At 46.6% G+C, this 18,414-nt stretch overlaps 1 protein-coding gene across 3 annotated transcripts in view; it reads left to right on the plus strand.

Moving 5' to 3' along the window:
• ROR1 (receptor tyrosine kinase like orphan receptor 1) overlaps positions 1 to 18,414 on the plus strand; it is a 143,092-nt gene that overhangs the window by 24,511 nt on the left and 100,167 nt on the right. The window contains exon 1 of one of the 3 annotated variants that reach the window (XM_046944239.1): positions 874 to 1,197. The exons of the other annotated variants lie outside the window; for them this stretch is intronic. Within the exon in view, the coding sequence (XP_046800195.1) occupies positions 1,092 to 1,197 (106 nt within the window). The 5' untranslated portion in view covers positions 874 to 1,091. Of the gene's footprint in view, positions 1 to 873; positions 1,198 to 18,414 lie in introns of those variants that run through there. 3 annotated transcript variants of the gene reach the window in all.

Genomic DNA, 18,414 nt, shown 5'->3' on the forward strand with positions numbered 1-18,414 from the left:
AGCAAAGGAGAGAGGTGCAGCTCCACGTTGGCACGTCAGCTAAAACCATGGACCCGTTTTTCTTCCGGAACCTTTGTTTGCAGTAGAAGCTCTGTATCTCAAATAAAACTATCTTTATGCGAATGGGAACTATGCCTGTAACGATTCAGTTTAGAAAAGTAATGTCAACACCCCAAAGGATTCCTGGCTTTGGATCTCCCGGTGTCCAGGGGGAGCCTTTCCTTGAGGCTGGCTAATGTCTCATTTCGACTTCTGCTGCAGCACACAAAGAGCCTTGACAGCCTCCAAACCGGTAATATCTTACTTATGTTTCAATATATGAGTAACAGCACGGGCTTTCCAGAGCTTATCTTTCTGTGGTGTCGTTAGCTCTCTGACATACTGCAGCCAGATGGATGCGGGTCCTTCAGCATTCTGGAGAACGGGAATGTGTCCCTTTAAAACAAACGTGTGTTGTTGCAGGGATGCACAGTAACTTTGCTTGCTTTGCCAGAGTTGTGCTGGTTTAATTAAGAAGTGCTGCTAGCACAGCACGTGAGATTTCTTCCTCCTCGTGCTGTTTCTGTCCTCTTTCCTAATCTCTTTTCTCCTCTGTGTTTTTTCACGGCCCTTAGGAGCCCCCTGTTTTCAAAGTCATCCCCTGCTGACTGTTTTGAGCTCTGCCTCAGCGGTTCCTTCAGCTCTGATTGAAAAGAAGCCCTTTTATTGGTTACTGAAATAATTCCGTTGCTGTGTGATGAGTTCCTCTGCAGCAGTGGAGGAGCGGGGCTGAGGCTGCCAATGCCTCTCCGTCCATCCGCAGTGATGCTGCAGCATCCAGCCCACGTGGCTTTTGGGCATCCCTGCTTTGTCACCCAGCGCCAGGGATGCTGTGGGTGACTGCAGCAGGGGGTGCCTGCGGGAGGAGCTGCTCTGTGCAGCGCACTGCTGGCAATGCTGGGCTGCTGCTGGAAGAGCTGCTCCACTCCTTGTGGCCGCAGATGTCCCTGGGCAAGTCTCATGGCAGGATCTGGTGCTTTGTCTGCTAAAGCAAGAAGTGAGAGCTCCTCGTGCTTATCTCCTGATGGAGGCAACGGCTGTGGTGATGAGAAATGCCTCAGGCTGTTCCAGCTCTGCAGGGCTGGTGTGGTTTTCCCTCTGTTCCGCAGCAGCAGCGTATGCGCACTGCCTGTGTTTGTCCTTTCTCTTCTATTGACAGTGAGTATCTTTTATTCGCTCTTGTCCTGAGGCTTTGAAAACAGTAACTTGCTTTTTAATGTGCTATCTGCTGGTTCCTAGATTACTGCTATGTGCAAAGAGTGGGAACATCTGTGTTTGTTCAGGAAACAACGGGAGATGCAGCGGATGGAAAAGAGATGAGTTTGGTGAGGCACCAGGAGCCGGCGAGGTGCACTGCAGAAAGTGTTAAATAACAATCTCTGCTTAAGGCCCCAATCCAGCAAAGCACTTAAACATATATCGTAACTGTAAACAGTGGAGACGTCCAGTTGATTTAAATGGAACTACTTTTGCGTTTAAAGCGAGATATTCACTTGAGTGCCTTTCTGGATCAGGGCCTAAGTGAGTGAGAGTTGGAATTGTTTTTAATTGTGAGGATGGGACCTGCAAGTGAGACCTGACCAGTGCAGGGGTGTCATGGGGGGGCAGCTGGGGAGCCTTCCCCAGGCCCTATCCCTGCTGCTGCCTTTCTGCTCTCTGCAGACGTGCTGCTGCTTCCCCACCTGCGTTCAGGCCACGGGACTCGTGCAGGATGTGTCTCTGAAAGGTGCAAGGAGTTCACAGGGGGAAAAAAAATCTCTACCTGCAACACTGGGCTATTTGCAGGCAGTGCCATGGAGTTTTTGTCAGCTGGTAGGTAAGCTGTGGCAAAGCCCAGCTTTCTTTGTCTGATAGTTTTATGGTCTGAATCTCAGTGGAGGGGATGTCAGTGGCAGTGCCTTTCATTGCAGCCGGAGTTTGCCTTAACCATGAAATGAAGTGTGAAAGGGAAGAGTGGCCCAGGGGAAAGGTTTGCCCAGAAGTCACATTAGCAGGTTAAATACAGGGAGGACCGCCAAGCATCCGGCAGCGCTCTGGAGCTGCCCACCACTCTTCTCAAGGGGTAAATGACAGAATATAGAGAGCTCTGAGTGTAGCAGTTCTTCTGTTAATCTCCAGCTGTGGGCTGTGTGTATGTACAGCCATGCTGTGTAAAGACCCATCCAAGTGTTCCTAGCTATGCCCCAGGACAGGAAATACACCTGACAAGGCTATAATTTGTAGCACGGTGTGTAACACCTTTTCATAAGGCTTTGTTTCATATTCGTTTGGCTAAATCTTCCTACACATTTTCCTAGCACACAGACTCTGTCATTGTTTTGGAAAATGCAGGTCTGACCACCGTAAGTGGGTTTGTATTTCCAACAGAGCAGTTATTTAATTTCCTGTTGGAAGTCTGCAGAGGTTGGCACTGTGCTCTCGGTGGCAGGGTGCCAGAGGAGTTAACATCTCTAGTCTGTCCGAGATTGCAGTTGGGTTCAACCAAACTTTATATATTCAAACCAATATATATATATAAATATATTTTTTTTTGATTAAACCTCTTAAAGTAGCTGGGGAGTGAAGGGTGGTGGGGGAAGGTAGGGTTCTTTCCAGCATGAGAGCAGCTTTTGTTCGTCCTTCTGCTTGCGCAGTCCTGATTTTCTTGCAGACTTGATCTCACTTCGTAGTTTTGCAGCAGGGCACCACAGAAGGACAGCTGAGGTGTGATGCTGGAGGTGGCTCTTTCAGTATAAACACACGTTCCCTAAAGCAGTGACCTCCCTGGGACCCGTGGCGCCGGGGTCCGGGCGCCAAGGTTGCGTGATGGAGCAGTGACGGCACTGAAGTCCTCACGTCCCCCGGGGGCCTTCTCAGAGGATCCGTTCAGCATCCACAGGGCTGAGCTGTTGGAAAATGTTGTCCTTAGAGACATGTGCTTAGAAATTACTTGGGAGGCAAACTCCTATAAACAAAAGAGAGAGCCTTCCTCGGCGTTTGCTTTAAAGACACAGACTGAGCTCTGCAAGAATGAGTTGGGCTTGTTCTGTGTAAAAGCACAAGCTACCTTGGGTGCCCGATGCTCTAGGTTTCCTCTGCACAGCAGTTACGGCTTGTGTGGAGCTCCTGGAGCACCACTTTGGTGCCTGCAAGCCTTCAAAGCAAGACTGCTGTCTGCACAGCGTGCCCACGGCTGCGGTTTGCTATGAGCACGAGTTGCTGGTGGTAGGAAGCTGTGGCCAGTGCCACGCAGGGATCAGGCTTGCTGTCCTTGTGCTCTCAAGTAACTCTGGCAGGAGGTGATGCTTCACTGTCATCTGTTGGGATTTACCCTGCTGGGACCTTTGTGCTCGGTGGGATGGGCACCCTCATAGAGAAACATGCACGATTTCTGTACTGTAGTTAATAGCTGTGCTCACTTTCTCTGGCTTATCTGATGCTGTAGTAGGTAAAGCTGCATGACGGAAAGCAGAAGAGAGATAAAAAGCATATTTAGAACAGGTGTCATGCTTCGATATTGTTTCTTGAAAGATATTCTTGGCTGATGATAATGTGCAGTGCAGACCATTGATACCAATTGAATCAGAACTGGGAGTAACTGCATAACATCAGCGTGTCAGAAGAGCTGGATCTTTTTTTCACTGAGTTCTCAAAGAAAGGAAATGGACATAAAACTGAAATGTATAAAGTGTGTAAAAATGAAATGCCTGAACTTATGTACTGCAGTAATGCACTTCTGCCACTTCTTCTTTGATTACTCGTTTAATAAGGTCTGTAGGTCTCTTTGCTTTGCTTCAGCCTACAGATGAAGGCACTTCTCTGTATTTACATCCAGGAAGGCAAGCCTAGAGTGTGTTCTTTCCATGTGCTCATGGAGCTCGCAGCCGTAATAAGTGTACAGGGATAGGAGACCCTCTGGTCCTTCACGGTCTCTTTTGGGTGTTAAATTTCATGCAGAAAATATGGTTCTTATTGCAGCTTGGCAAGCTGCAGAAAAAAGCAGATCTTTCCAATGTTCCATCTAAAAGAAATACAAGGCTCCCAATTTTTGTTTCTGTGCTGCCTCTCGGTCAGCTTACCCAGAAGTTTTCAATTGGTAGAGTAGGTTTGATCCAAAGATCTCAGATGTGTTTATAAACATTGTTTTAATTCTTTCGCTGTATAATGCTGTGAGTTAGGTATATGTGTTCTCCATTTAGATACATGTAGAGGAATGTGGGTTTAATAGCTTTCCTGAGATCCTGAGAGAGAGCCCAGAGCAGGGAATGAAAGCCAGGGATGTTCTCTTCCAGATGCCTCTATTTTAACAAAATTCTAAGATCAAAGCACTGTGTTTTTGCAGTAGTTTGGGGCCTTGGCTGTGTGTGTGTCTTTTCCACCTGGTACATATGTGCATACTGTGATTTAGTGGACTCTCTGAGCTCATAATATTCAATGGGAAGCGACTCTAAGAGGTATATAGGGGAAATCTGTGGCTCTTCACAGAGGCTGTATTTCTGTTGCAGAGATGTTTTCTTAACATGCAGGAGTGATGGGAGGTGCAAATGAAAGAGAGGTGGCCTCAGGTACACGAGGGGAGCATTGAGAAACTGGAACTGAGTTTACTAAAGATGAATACAGAAGCTTATGACAAACATAAAGCAACAACATGAGCAAAGCTACGGCACAGAACGGGACTCGGGCTCTAAGTGGTGATGAGAGTAGCAGAAAAAGAGCCAAAGGGAATGTGTTGGCCTGGCATTTGATGCTTCTTGATAGGTGAAACTGAAGGGCAAAATGCCTGATGCCCTTTTTTTTCCCCCCCTACTGTTCTTTGCCCTGCCCTGAAAAAGCAGTAGACATTGAATACGAAGTTGTAAGGACTGCAGTCTCGGGCTGGAATAAGCAAGTTAGAGAATGTGTGGGTAAATGGGATGTTTTCTGATGGCTCGTGTCAGCTCTGTAACAAACCTCTGGGCTGTTCAATCCCGGTCCATCTCAGGAGTGATAACTGCTGTCTTTGCTCACTGATGGAAGGGCCTGGAAAACTGGAAAAACAGAGAGCCTGTTAGAGAGGAGTGCTGAGGAATTGCACATCAATCTACTTAACAACAGATAAATTATTTGTGGGCAGCTGGGAGATAACGAGGAGATAAATAGCAAACCTAAAATGGTTTTGTCAAGCACAAATCCTGTCACACCAACCTCATTTCCTCTTGCAGCAGTGCGCTGAGCCTCGTGGAGAGCAGCAGATGACATATCTTGAGGTCCTGTAAGCTTGCACTGTCACATCTCGTGTGCTGCTCTCAGGAGCCATCCACCAACACCTGGCCTTGGTGAAACCATTCAGAGAGAGGGCAGGCCTGGAGCGATGGTGTGCCATGGGGAGCTCTTGGGGTCTGCAGGGACACGGAGCTTCCAGGGAGGCGTAATCCTACTTAGGTTTGGTACGTGGTTAGGTTGCAGCTCTTCTGAAATGATCAGGGAATGTTCATGGAATGGAAACGGAGCGGAGTCAACAGTGCTATACTGTGAGGAGAAGGCAAATGTTGTGCTTGGCTGTGTTGGTGCAGCAGGACCAGTGGGTATAAGAGGCTGTCTGTCCTGCTGCTTGGCTTGGGTGAGACCACAGCCAGAGCGATGCTGGGCCTGGTGCTGGGAGGCACATCTTAGGAAACGTATGGGTCAGCTGCAGAAAGTGCAGAGAGGACAGCAGGGACTGCTGAGGAGATAGGAAGGCATCACCCACGAGGACAGACTGAATGAGCTGAGGCTGCGTCAGCAAAGTAAATTCAAGTAAAAAGGCAGATATGAGGAGCCTTTGGTAAATAAGCTGTTACAGGCAGGAGAAGGAGGATGGCTTCTTCCCAATGACAGTGTTTGCTAGGACAAGTGATACTGGGAATACTTTACAGCTGAAGAGATTTAATTTAGATTTGAGAAAAAGCTTTCCAGGGTAAAGAAAATAAAGCCCTTCACAGTCCTGGGAGGCTGTGGAATCTGTGTTATTTGAGGACTTAATCAAGAGATGAGATTTGCATCTATTAGAAATGGGTTTGGGGAGTGAGGTGGCAAGAGGAGTCTGCCACGTCTCTCTCACCCTGGTTGATTTGGTGATTCAAAAGAGATCCTAGAGAAGCAAGCTTCAGTGAATAATTGGTGGACAACTCCCTGTCCTATTTCTTCCAGTGTTTACAAATACACACATTAATTAAAGCGGTAATAGCATCGTGCCTTAATTATTTCACACCTAAGGCTCGGTGGAGTACGAGGTGCTTTCTTCTGCGAGAGCCCACACAGAACAGAGCCTGTTGAGACCTGAGCTATAATGCACGGTCCTGAAACCCCCATCTTCATTGCTCCTGGGACTTCTTAGCCAAGGAGGGATGCTGCTGCCCTGCACATCTTTCTTCTGCATGCTGGGGGAGGACGGCAGTGCTGTGGGTGGCATTCACCTGCGGTGTTTCTCTGAAAGCCTATTAGTCTTTCCTCGTAACAAAGTACGTTTGTAGTTCTGTCCAAGGAGATGACAAATACATCTACTTTATTAATCACACGAGTCACTTGAGAACAGCAAAACATCAAACATTTTGAAAGGATCGAGTATGTCAGAATCTCTAATGCTTTTTCTGTATCTCTGTAATAGTCTTTGATTCGCTCCTGACTTCCCAAGTAGTGCGAGTCTGCCAAAAAGCCCAATCACTCAACACCAACCCGCACCACTGCATAGACTTAGGCTCACTGTCGTTTTGAGTTAATGCATCAGTGATGAGCCTAGGCCAAGAGCAGGAAAAAAAATCCATCTTCCAAAGTTGTGTGAGCCATTAAGAGGAGTAGCTCTGCTGGGACTAGTTTACATCTAAGTTAAATACCAGATATGAGGGGTTGTCTGTACTGAAAAATAAGTAGTCTGTCGTTATACAGAAAACAGAGGCCCGTTTCTCTACGTACATGTGTCTAACTCACAATCTAGGCCCCAAAGGATGTGTCTGTTGAAAAGAGGAGGCAGAGATTGCCAAGAAAAAAAGGCATGCCCTGCTCAAATAACAAGGATTGCTTTCCCCTTTTCCTTCCTTCCCCTCCCCTACGCATATGCACATATTCCCCTCACTCCCTTTTTTTTGGTTAAGTACTCAATATTTTATTCAAATGAGCGATTTCCCTAGCTGGGTTGACCTGTGGTCTCCAGAGTCAGAGTGCTGTGTTTAATTTCTCTTCCTCTCGTTGGGAACCTCAGTGTGTTTTTTGCCGCAGTAATTTCCACCTTTAACACGAGCCTCTTGTGAACTCTGCGGCTGCTTGCTGTCCTGTGAGGATCAGCTTCGACCTTTTAATATTAATTAACTACATTTTAGGTAAGAAATATGTTGTGTGTAATAGCATCTGTCGGTCCTGCCCGAGTCCCAGGAGGCTGTCAGAATCTCACAGTGCAGACTGCCTGGGCTTTGTAGAACCATGCGGTCCTTTAGCATTGGCCATGGGGCCTGAGGTCCCTTGGTCCCACGTCCTGCTGGCAGCATTGCTGCCTTCCCCTCTGCCATGTCACGCATGTGTGCTCTGCTTCTCTCTGTGGGTTTGGCTGTTTTTCTCCTAGTGGTTCCTCCAGGCCTCGTAAAGCTGCACATGATGCAGAGATGTGTTGTGGGGGCCACTGGTGCTTCCACTCCAGTTGGTCTGCAGCGTGTCTGGTTTTGCAAATACTGCTTATATACACTTTGTTCTCACAGTGTGTCCCATTCAGGCAGTGTAAATTGCTCTGAATGCAGGAGTAGAGTCTGACCAGCTGCAGTTTGTTAAGCCTTTATCTGTAACTATTGCTGGTGCTCTCTGCATGGTATTGAGCGAAGGAATAAAGAGAGAGGTAGTCAACAAGAAGTAGGTACTTGTTTGTAATGCCTTGTGGTAGTAAAAACGTACCCAGGTCTGCCTGGCTTCTGATGTTTACTTGAAAGGAACCTGAAGACAAATATGCAGAGGATCAGAGAGGTGAGTGGGCCTTCTTTGGGCTGTCATGGGAGCACACACTGTCTTGCAAGAGGGGTGGTTGAAGCTCGATGGGTTGAGATGTTTAAATGGGTCTGGACAGGGCTGTGGGGCAGCAGGTCATCCCTGGCAGTGGCTGGGCTGTGCAGCTCTGGGTCAGGGCCATGCTGGCTGCAGATGCTGCTCCTGTGATCTCAGTGCATCCCTCGTAAGCGTTTTTAAACTATCTACCTACTTAGCTAACATTAAAGTCAGGAGATTTTTTTTCTGTAAAAGAGCACTTAATGCGAAGTCCCTGCAATGTGAGCCTTGGTGGTGGTCCTGGAAAAACCCCAAATGCAGATTTGGGTTGATAATGTGTAACATAAATGCAATGAGTAGCATGTGTTTGTTTGTTTGTTTGTTTTCCTAAGGGAAAAATAAAGCACAGGGACGGGAAGGGGCTCCAGCAGGTCCTTCTGGTTGGTGCCTCAGGTTGAGTGACTGCTTGTGGTCTTTAAATTCCAGGCCAATAAAGAGCTGTATCTTTAGACTTGCAGATTTTTTTTTTTTCCCTTTAAGAAAAAGCTCTTAAATCTGCAAAACCATATTTTTATTCCTAGAACTCTCTGGAAAAATAGCAACTGATCTTTTATTTATTTTATTTTTTTTTGGTTGTTGTTGTTTTTTGTTGGTTTCTTTGTTATCCTCTGAGCTTTGGCACCGTCACAACACGTTACTACTTATTGCTGTGGGAAGTGGGAAGGCGTCTTCTCAGCCATCACACAGCGTGCTGCAGCTGCACAGAAATGGAACCGGCCCCAGCTCTTCTCCTGCCGTGCCCGGAATCCATGGGGCACATTTGTGGCCACCATTTTGGATCCTCTCCTGGATGCTCATTCTTTCCCACAGCCATTGAAGCTTTTCTAAATGTGTTTTTCCATTGGAAAGACACATTTGGGCACTGAACAAGCGTTTAGAGCGTCTTAAGCAAATAGAAAGGCGAGGAAGAAAGTATTTTAAATGGCCCCAGCAGACTTGTTTCTGCTGTCCTTGGGGTGGGCGTCCCAAATGCACATCCCTGATCCTGCAGGGGAAGCGGGAGCTCTGCAGCAGACTGTGGGACAATACGTCAGCATGCCAGAATGTCACTGGAGTGAGTGAAGTAGGGGGGATTGGAGCTTTAGGCAGGAGAGGCTGTCTTGCATAGTCCAGAGAGAGTTCTTTTTCTGCACAGGTATTTGTTGGCTGACAGCAGACGGAGGGATTGAGGGTTAGTGATGATCAGTTTTATTAAATACGACTGCTGAGCTGAACCCATGCTGCCCTTCAAAGCGCTGCGCAATGACTTGTGGGCTGATGTTGACTAAGATGCAGGATTTCTTTTCCTATCTTCTGATAATTACATGGTTCTTATCAGCATAACGATCCGATAGTCTGTCTCTGACATCACTTTCCTCGTTGCATTCCTCCTAAGGCAGGCAGACGTGGATATTCCCATTGCAGGAATGGGCCCCAAAGCCACAGAGGTGCGGAGTGTGTGCGTTTCTGCAGGGCCGGACTGACCCCAGTGAGGTTCCCCACACTGCCACCTCCCGTGGAGCCTATCCTTGGCTGTGCCACCCAGCTGGTTCACATAGCAGCCTGTGCCTTCCCTGACACCACTGCTAAAGGAAGGTACTCGATTCAGCTTTTAAGTGTGGTATAAGAAAATTAGGAGATACAGTAAAGCACAACTGTATATGAGTTAGGATTTATAAAACACTGCAGTTTACATTTTTTTTAATCAGCTGCTCAATACTTAACATGAAGAGCAAGCACCCCATTCCATGGGTTGTGCTTGCAGCAATTTTTCATGTCGTTTGGGACAACTGGTGCTGTTTTGAGCACTTTCTGTTTTACACGACCTGTTCTGCAATGAAAAAGCCACGAATTAATTCCAAGTGGTCATAAACTGCTCTTTCTCTGTCAGCACAGAGCAGAAGTCCCGGTCGTCTTTCCGTGCAACACAGATTTTCACACTTCCCCATTGCAGATGCTGCCAGATAACATCCTGCTTTCTGGGCAAGGGACTGAGAGCACAGATATGATCCCATATTAAAGAAGAATTGGCCTGTCTGTGTTACAGGCTGCAGAGCTCGGGTTTGGACAGGAGCAGGACTTGGCACTGCTTCCTGGCACCATACGTGCATTTCTGCTGGCAGTGGCGATAAGGAGCGGTCCCTGGGAGCAGCAGGAGCTAACACAAGTTGTCTGCTGTGTGCAGAGCTGGGGTGTCAGGCATCCCAGCTTCCCACCAAACTGTTCCATTGTACTTTTAATGGCAGCTTTCTGTAGCGCTTGGCACTAAAAGACAAGCCTTCACCCTTCCAATTCTGACTGTATGGCATTTAGTCTAAAAAAAATATAATAATCGCAGACAATGATAGCCTTATTTAAACAGACTGTTTGGGGGAAAGGAGCTTTGCCCTTTACAACTGAGAACATTCAATACGCTTCAGAATAGGGCGTGTAAATAAACAGAGGGCACTTATGCCGAGATAACGCTCCTGAGTTAATCTTATCTCGAGTTCTCTGTAGAAGAAAAGCTTCTAAGTTTTGATTAGGGTGAGTGTCATTTTTCTCTCTCCTTAAAGCACCGATGGTATTGCGGTGCTCTGTGCAAACTGTGAGTGCAGCACCCGCTTCCCACTGCCGGGCTGTTGCTGCAGCTCGCTGCTTCAGTGCACGTGTTTTACAGAGCACCCCAATGCAAGAACTAAATTCGACTTTCAAGTCAGTGAAGCCCCAGATAGATTTCCTTTCTGACAGACCCCTTTGCTTGTGCGCATAAACACCAGTGCATGAAGAATATTGAAATAAATGTTATATACACACAGAGGTGAAGGCAAATTGCATACCAGAAAAGCACTGTATTGCTAACCGTGCTTTTTGCAAGTATTCTTTTCCATTGCACAGAGCGTGGAGCTGTGTGCAGAACCTGAGGACAGGAGCATTATCCCTCTGTGCTGCCCTGCAGAGTGTTTGCAGCATCTGGATCCGTGCGTAACTCCTGACCTGGCCCAGGCAGCTGATTGACACGATGAACAGGGGGTGCTGGAGCTCAGAGGGTCGGCAGGAACAAAACTGCCTTGTCCTGACTTTCTGTGATCCCTCAGTCAGAGTCTTTTTGAAAATCGTATGGATGGAGACCCTGTGTTGAAAGGCTGACTGGTAAGATATTATTAAAAGCAGGTAGGAGGAAAATGGTTTCTGAAGAATTTAGAGCCCCGTTGGTCTACTAACCCCACTGAAAGGACCAGCTGAAGCAGAAGGTCCTGAAGGAGTTAAGTGGAGGCAGGCGTTCAGTGGACATGACAAGCCATCTCCCTTCCAGCCCTCAAGAAATATCTCATTTCCATCATGAGGTGGAGAGAGCAGTGACTCTATGGACTTCTTCATTCCCAAACACTTTCTAAGGACCGATTAGGTTTCCCTAAGACCTGTTGTAAGTATTCTTATTAAAAAAAAAACTTAAAAACATCTTCAGAGGGAAGGTGCTTGGTGATCAGTTGGAGGTGGGGTCTTTGGGGGATGTCTGTCTTTTTATAGCAGCAGGTATCTATGTACAACCCCAGGCAGTCCCTGTGTACCTCCCGCTGCAAGGAGGGCAGTTTAGGAGCTGTGCTGTGCTCTGGACTGTGTAATGGTCACTGAAGTGCAGCCCAATGTCTGCAACAAGCTCTATCCCTTCCAGTGACCAATGTCAGTATATGGTATGCAGTATTTGTATGCATGTGTGCAACTCAATGCCTATTCTCCCTCCTTCTCTGATGTTAACGTGTATCTGCAGGTTTTGCTGGACATGCCAAAAGATGCCAGATGGCACATATGGAAGTAGTGATGAGGTTAATGGGGTACATCAGGAGAAATATTAAAAAACCCTAAGTTTTACTGGGACATCTGGCAACTCTTATTTCCAGAACCTCTTCTGATCTGTAGGTGAATCCTGAAAGCTTAAAAACATCACAAGATGAGCTTGTAGCTGTGGCTTCTTTGTCCATCACAGCAGTGTTGTGGTGGTGCTCAGTGTTGTGTGCCCAAGGCCACAGATGATCTTGGACAGAGCTTGGACTTGCCTGGGCCCAGCAGATTAGCTTATTGCTTTTGTGTCCCGTTCCTCCAGCGCTTCGAGGGTGGGGTGCTTTTAGCTTTCCTTACTTTTTACCAGGGCTGCTCCAAGAAATGGGGGTTTTAGGCCGTCTTTGGAAGGGTTGACTCACTTTATAATTGTTTTTGTGTCACTTATTTAAAGTTGAAAAATCACTGCACATGTTAGCATGAACAAATGGTTCTAGGAATCTTTCCCCTACCAAAATGAATTTTAATTTATCAAAAGCCCCTGACGTCTCCAGGCGATGCGTTCTTTGTGGTCCAGCCCAACGCTGGCTCCTGGCCACGGGGCTGTGAAGGATTGTTTTCACCCGAGGTTTCTTATAGTTGGAGGAAATCAATCTTGTGTGATACGAAACTCCCGAGCGCTGGAGGCATGTCCATCTTCAGGAACTTCAGACTCATGCCCTTCCTTTCAGGGACTTGGCTGGAAGGCGGAGGCTGAGCTCCCTTCTTGTCCAAGAAAAATGAATGAGCCTTGTAAAGATGCTTTCTCCTCTGCCTGGATGTCTGTTGAGCTGGAAGACTCCGACTTCTCCCCGGAGTGGGGAAGATGTGGGTGGCCTGCAGCAGAGATGAGGCCGCCAAACAATGGGGCCATTGTGTGCGCTCCGCCAGGAGGTACCGGAGTGTTGCTTTAACACCATGGGTCTCTTTCTGGTGGGCTGCTCAGGCTGAGGCCTTGCTTTTTCTCTGGTAATTATAGCGGTGTTAGCTAAAGTTTTCTGCCTCGCTAGCATTAATTAATCAGTACAGATTGTGGGACAGCACATGGGTTAGTCTGTCTTTGGGATTCCGTAGGTGCAGGCAGGAATCAGTGAGAAATGTGTGGAGTCAGAGAGCACACCTTCTGCCAAGGAATGGAAGTGAGGTAGCAGCCCTTGGCTGCTCTCAGCATTGTGATTGAAGAGGAATAATAACAACAACCAAGCTGCCATCAGAGTGTACCAGCCAACACATCTGGCATGGCTGGGGCGCAGCTTTATGCAGCCTGGGATGCCCGTGGCTGGCTGGCCATCTCCCAGTGACCTGGTAGCCCATTATAGCTCGTCTTTTGGGAGCAAAGCAGCTCATGCCTTCCACAGTGAGTCTCTCTTCTATTACAACATCTGATTTGGGAAATGATTTAATGTGGAGTTCTGTCTTCTGTTTGTAGTTCCTCCCTGCAGTTATTTGGGAATTGTAGTTGTTTCCTTTGTTCAGGAGGCAGGACCATGCCTCGCTGCAGGCCTTGCTGGTGGAAACCTGTACTTGATGGAGATAATCTGGAGTTTGCTCTGTTTGCAAACAGCTGCTTTTTGGAAGAAGTGTGATTCCTTCAGGTGGGTATCCAAATGAGCAAAGAAGAGGCCTCTTTTCTCTTTGCTGGCCTACGTGGTATTTTACCTTAAAAATCTTCAATTTTAAGTGGTGAGATCTGGAGCAATACCCACAGGGACACGTTACACACACACTACACAGCTGTGAGGCTCAGAGGGGTGCAATGGATGGCACTGGAGGGCATGCAAAACGCAGGAATGCATCAGGTGTGAGACGTCACACTTCTTCTCTGCAGCTGTGCCGGATGAGCTGCTTGATGCTGGTTTTGGGGGGTTGGGGATGTTTGGTTGGTTGGTTTTTGTCTTTCAAATAAGGAAACACTAAGCTGCTGCTGGAGTCATTCAGGATGAGTCATAAGACAGTAGAGATGGAAAACATGCTGAAATATTTGCAGTTTGATGAAGGAAAACAAGCACAGTATTGAGGTGATTTGCAGCATCATGGAAGCGTGGCCCTGCTTCTCAGATATACAGTGCTTGCAACTTTCTCTAGTATGTACTGCTCTGCTCAGCTTTCCTGCAAAGTATTCAAACCATCACATCTTTGCTGAGAATGCTGGGCACGGGGCGTTCCGTTCAGTGGGGAGGAAGAGAAGGCTTGCTGGGGGGGGGGCGATGAAATTGGGGTGAAGGACTTTTCTGCCATGCACAGCAGAATTGCTCTTTGTGCCTTGGCTGTGATTCTTGGTCTCGCAGAATTATCCGTCAGCTCCAGGGCCGTGCTTCCAGCCTGCCATGTCGTGTTACTGAAGGAAAGCAGTGTCTGTGCTGGAAGGGAAGGATGACGACGGCTCTCATGAGAAGTCAGCCTGTTGCTTTCTTAGTGGCAAATCCTTGTTGGCCCAAACCTCTGTGACTTGTGAGCAGAAGTAAGAGAACTGAACAATGAAACAGTTGTTATTTAATTTATTACTCGCAGACATAAGAGGGCAGACATGATGACTGTTCTTCCAGTATGTTAAGGAGCGGCCATGAAGTGGAAGGCAATAGTTGTTCTCCTTGTTCATTGAGACTGGAACTAACTATGGCCTTACACTACTGCAAGGGATATATGGACCAAACCAGTGGTTGCATGATAGGCTTTCATATGGCATTTGGGGAACTGCTGTTACTCATGGTGTTTTAGGGTGTCCAGCCACTTGTGGTGCAGCTGGTCCTGCTTTGAGCTGAAGGGAGGAAGAGAACATTTGTCCAGCACTGTCCAAGTCTTCTGGAGGCCACCATACCGCAGCATTTTCTTCTACCATTTATTTTCCAGAAGGAAACAAAGGATACCGTGGGTCCATGAAAGTTAACGAGTTCAGTGGACAGCGGGAATGGATGATTTTTGTTACTGTGTTTGTGTCAGATAAGCTGAGCAAAACCTCATGGCATTCGGATCTTTTCTACTTGCGGTGAGCAAGCATCCCTGCCACTTGCCTGTGAGCAGTACTGGTTAATGATGATAATTCAGAGAATTGCACTGTGACCTTGCAGCTTTAAAGCATGTTGCAGGCATCATCCAAAGCTCATGTAGCTGCTGGTAGGTAAGCGCTGGCCTCTCCTCACTGCAGAGGAGATGGAGCAGTGACTTGGCAAGGGCAACAGAAGGAGTTATTGTTACAAGCAACACAGAACTTGCTGGCTTCTGGCTCAAAAGCCTGGGCCCAGACTCCCAAGCATATGACAGAATTTACCAACACACAGCCGGGTTTTAGCAGTTTCAATGTCAAGCATATATCATCATTAGTCTCATTCCAGCAGTTTATGTATTTTCCTTTTCTTTATTTTCTTCCTGAAAGCTGTGAGCAGCTCCAGTAATTCTTGAGAATAAATCTTATTTTATCAAAGTGAGCGCCTCGTCACAGCCCTGTTTATCTTTACAGCTCTGTCTGGGGTTCATTGCTTGCAGGGAGTCAGCAGTGGCTGCGTTGTGCTTCCCGAGCAGATGTGCAATCCTGCGGGCACTGGGATGAGGCACATTCCTGTCGGTGTTCTGCAGTGATAAGATCTGTGAGGGACAGTCATGGTTTGCTGTGTTGATGCATACCTGTTTTTTCCCAGAAGCATCTTGATTTGATACGTTCTGCCAGGAGCACGGTGCTGTGAGGAGCACTGAAGGTGATGGTAGCTGGGTTACTACCCATGCTTTTCTTCTTTCCCTTCATAGTTTATGAGTATTTAGTGTTCAGCTTTTGTCCCTCTCCACTCTTGCACGTGTCCGTCTTCTTCCCTCTTGATGGGAAAGACTGTGCTTTAAAAAAGATAAAAGTACTAAAAAATAATGAGAAATTAAGAAATCTGCAGAATAATGAATAACTTGGACATGCATCTCTTTTGTGAAGGAAAACTGGTGTAGACCCGTCCAAATGACTATTTTTTTTCGTTATTATTAACCACTACCTATGGTTTGCTTGTACAACTTTGTTGCACAACTTTGTTGTTGAAGTAAGCACAGCTACATCTAGGCCTTCCATTAGCTGCAGCTACAGAAAGCTTTGTGTGACCAACAGTCACTGAGTTTGATTGCATTTTAATCAGTTTGATGACTATTTTTCTTCACTGGTAGATTGTTTCTCCTCATCTGTGCAGAAAGGAGGACGGATGAAAGCAGTTAGTGCCAAGCGTTGGCGTTGAAGTGGAGTGACTTGCAGCAGATGTTTGAAAAGGAACCTTAAATGTCCAGGTTTTTTTTTAATGCCAGAAAAATGCCTCTTTATTTAAAAAACCAGTCACGATGGGAAGGAATTCTCCCTCATTTTTTATAATTTGCACAATGGTGCAGAAATCTTTGGTTGTCTTTTGAGGTCACGCTGAAGTGCAGCAGTGAGATCTTATTACCTATTGCAAAGAAGTGTTTTCCTAAAAATGAAGCTATACCTGCCTGAATACAGCCCTTTGTGTTCACTTTTAAATGCTCCTGTAACGGACAGAACAAGGTCATGGTTTATGTTAATTACTGTAATTTACAGACATATTGAGGATACAGTGGAGTCCCGTGTTGCTGGTGTGGCTCTGTCTGACCATCAGGAGACATTTAATCAAACACTACTCACGTGCCTATATAATTTTAACACTTAGGGTTCTGTAAATGTGACCTCTGTTCCTACGTAGTTTTGAAGTCACCTGCGTTACGATTAAGAAACAAACTCAAAGTAAATACTTGACAGTGCTGAAGAGCGAGGAGTATGTGTAGCCATCAGCCCTTGGTTGCATTGACTGTAGCAGAAGAGAGCTTTAAATGGGCCGCAGTGGCTGTGTCTCTCCACAGCCCAGATTCCCTCTGTAAGGAACACATGGTGTCACCTGTCATGCCATTGGCAGCTGCCTGGTGGGGCAGTGCCGGCTGAGTGCCAGAGCTGGCATGGCCTCAGGTTCCCTTCACCATGGAGATGTGAGCTGTGCAGAGCACGTCCTGAGCTCTGATCCGAGAGCTGAGCCTGGGAACGACTGTTCCTTACACTGGGAGTCTCCTGGGCACAACAATTTAGGAAATACTTGACCTACCTCCTGGGGGGTGGTTGTAGCTTAGCCTGCATTAACTCGGTGACTCAGGAGACACCAGTCCAACCAACTGTTGATGCTTTTAATTTAGCTTTCTTAAAATTCCTATCAGCAGCCTCAACCTAGCCAGACTGGCTGCCTACCTCCTCCCTGGACAGATTATTTAATTGTGGTCAGTTCTGGATAGTTACGATTTATGATCTGTTGGTTGTGCTCATGAATGCTTTGGGAATGGTGCTCTTTTCTTCGACTGAGTTTGTCCAGATGTATCAATATTTTGGTTTGGATGATATAAAATAAATGGTCAAGATTAACTGTCTGCGACATTCTCTTTTAACAGCGAGGTAGAACCATTTTTCACAGTGAGAGATGGCTTTAAAGCAAATGCTGAGGTTTGCAGAGCAGTTACGGCAGCATGTGCACGAGTGGCTTTCCGTCAGCCTTCACTGCGCTGTCTTGGCATCACCATTGGGAATGCTGCGGGGAACTGCATGGAGGGCTCTGTGACGGAGCCTTTGGGTTGTGCAGTGCTGACCACGTGGGAAGGGGTACAGTCAGACCCTGTCAGCCTGAAATCAGGGCCCTGCTTGGGTGTGTGTTGGTTGGCTGTGGAGTCGGGGAGGTGACGCAGTACGACCCCCCCTGCTGCATGCAGGGCCACCAACCCCCATATCTAATACATATAATACCTATCTAATGTTCTGATAAACCACCTGAAACTCTTACAGAAGTAGATTCCCACAAGAAGCTTGTGCTGTTGGATGCCTTCTGGTTAGTACCTGGTCTGTTACAGTCTTACAGCAGCAATACTTTGTCTCATGTAGAATTAGTGTAATAGTTATTTCCGCAGACCTGTGACATGAATTACTCGAGGTATGGCTACAGTGGGAACTTCGTGTGTTTCCTTTGAAATCAGTTACTTTAACTGAAAATATTTGTCTGAAGTTCCGTTTGGTTTGCTAACTCGTTATATAGAAGTGGCAGTAGTTTAATTACAAAACACAGTTTATATTTATGGAAAGTGTTCACATGCTGTTTTTTTGTGAGAGCTGAGGAATTCAAGAGGGAACACAATGTTTCCCACAAGCCATACATCTCTGCAATTCCCCAGCCTCTCAGCAGCTGGGCTGAAAAGGTTTTTAATACGAGATATGTGTTTAATTAGGGAAGGGAGCTTTGGCAGATCTTCTGACTTATAGTTCATTTTAAAGTCTTCCAAAAAAAAAAAAAAAAAAGAAAAGGAGAAAAAAATCCATCCACTTTGGTTTAATTGTCATCTATAAATGAAGAACTCATTTTTTTTCCACTTCACAAAGCTATCTCTGTGGGCCCCTCCTGAAGGCTGGCACAGGGCAATTGCTTCCAAATGTGGAGCAGCCCTTTGGTATCTTCCTACTGGGGATACATCTCAGGTTTGGGTTCAGGTAATATTACACGGAGAGCTTAACTTAAAAAGTCCTCATATTTCTGTATTTTAGGAGGAAGTTTTTCCCCCAGAGGG

This window comes from Gallus gallus, chromosome 8 (assembly GCF_016699485.2).
Source record: "Gallus gallus isolate bGalGal1 chromosome 8, bGalGal1.mat.broiler.GRCg7b, whole genome shotgun sequence".
NCBI lineage: Eukaryota > Metazoa > Chordata > Aves > Galliformes > Phasianidae > Gallus > Gallus gallus.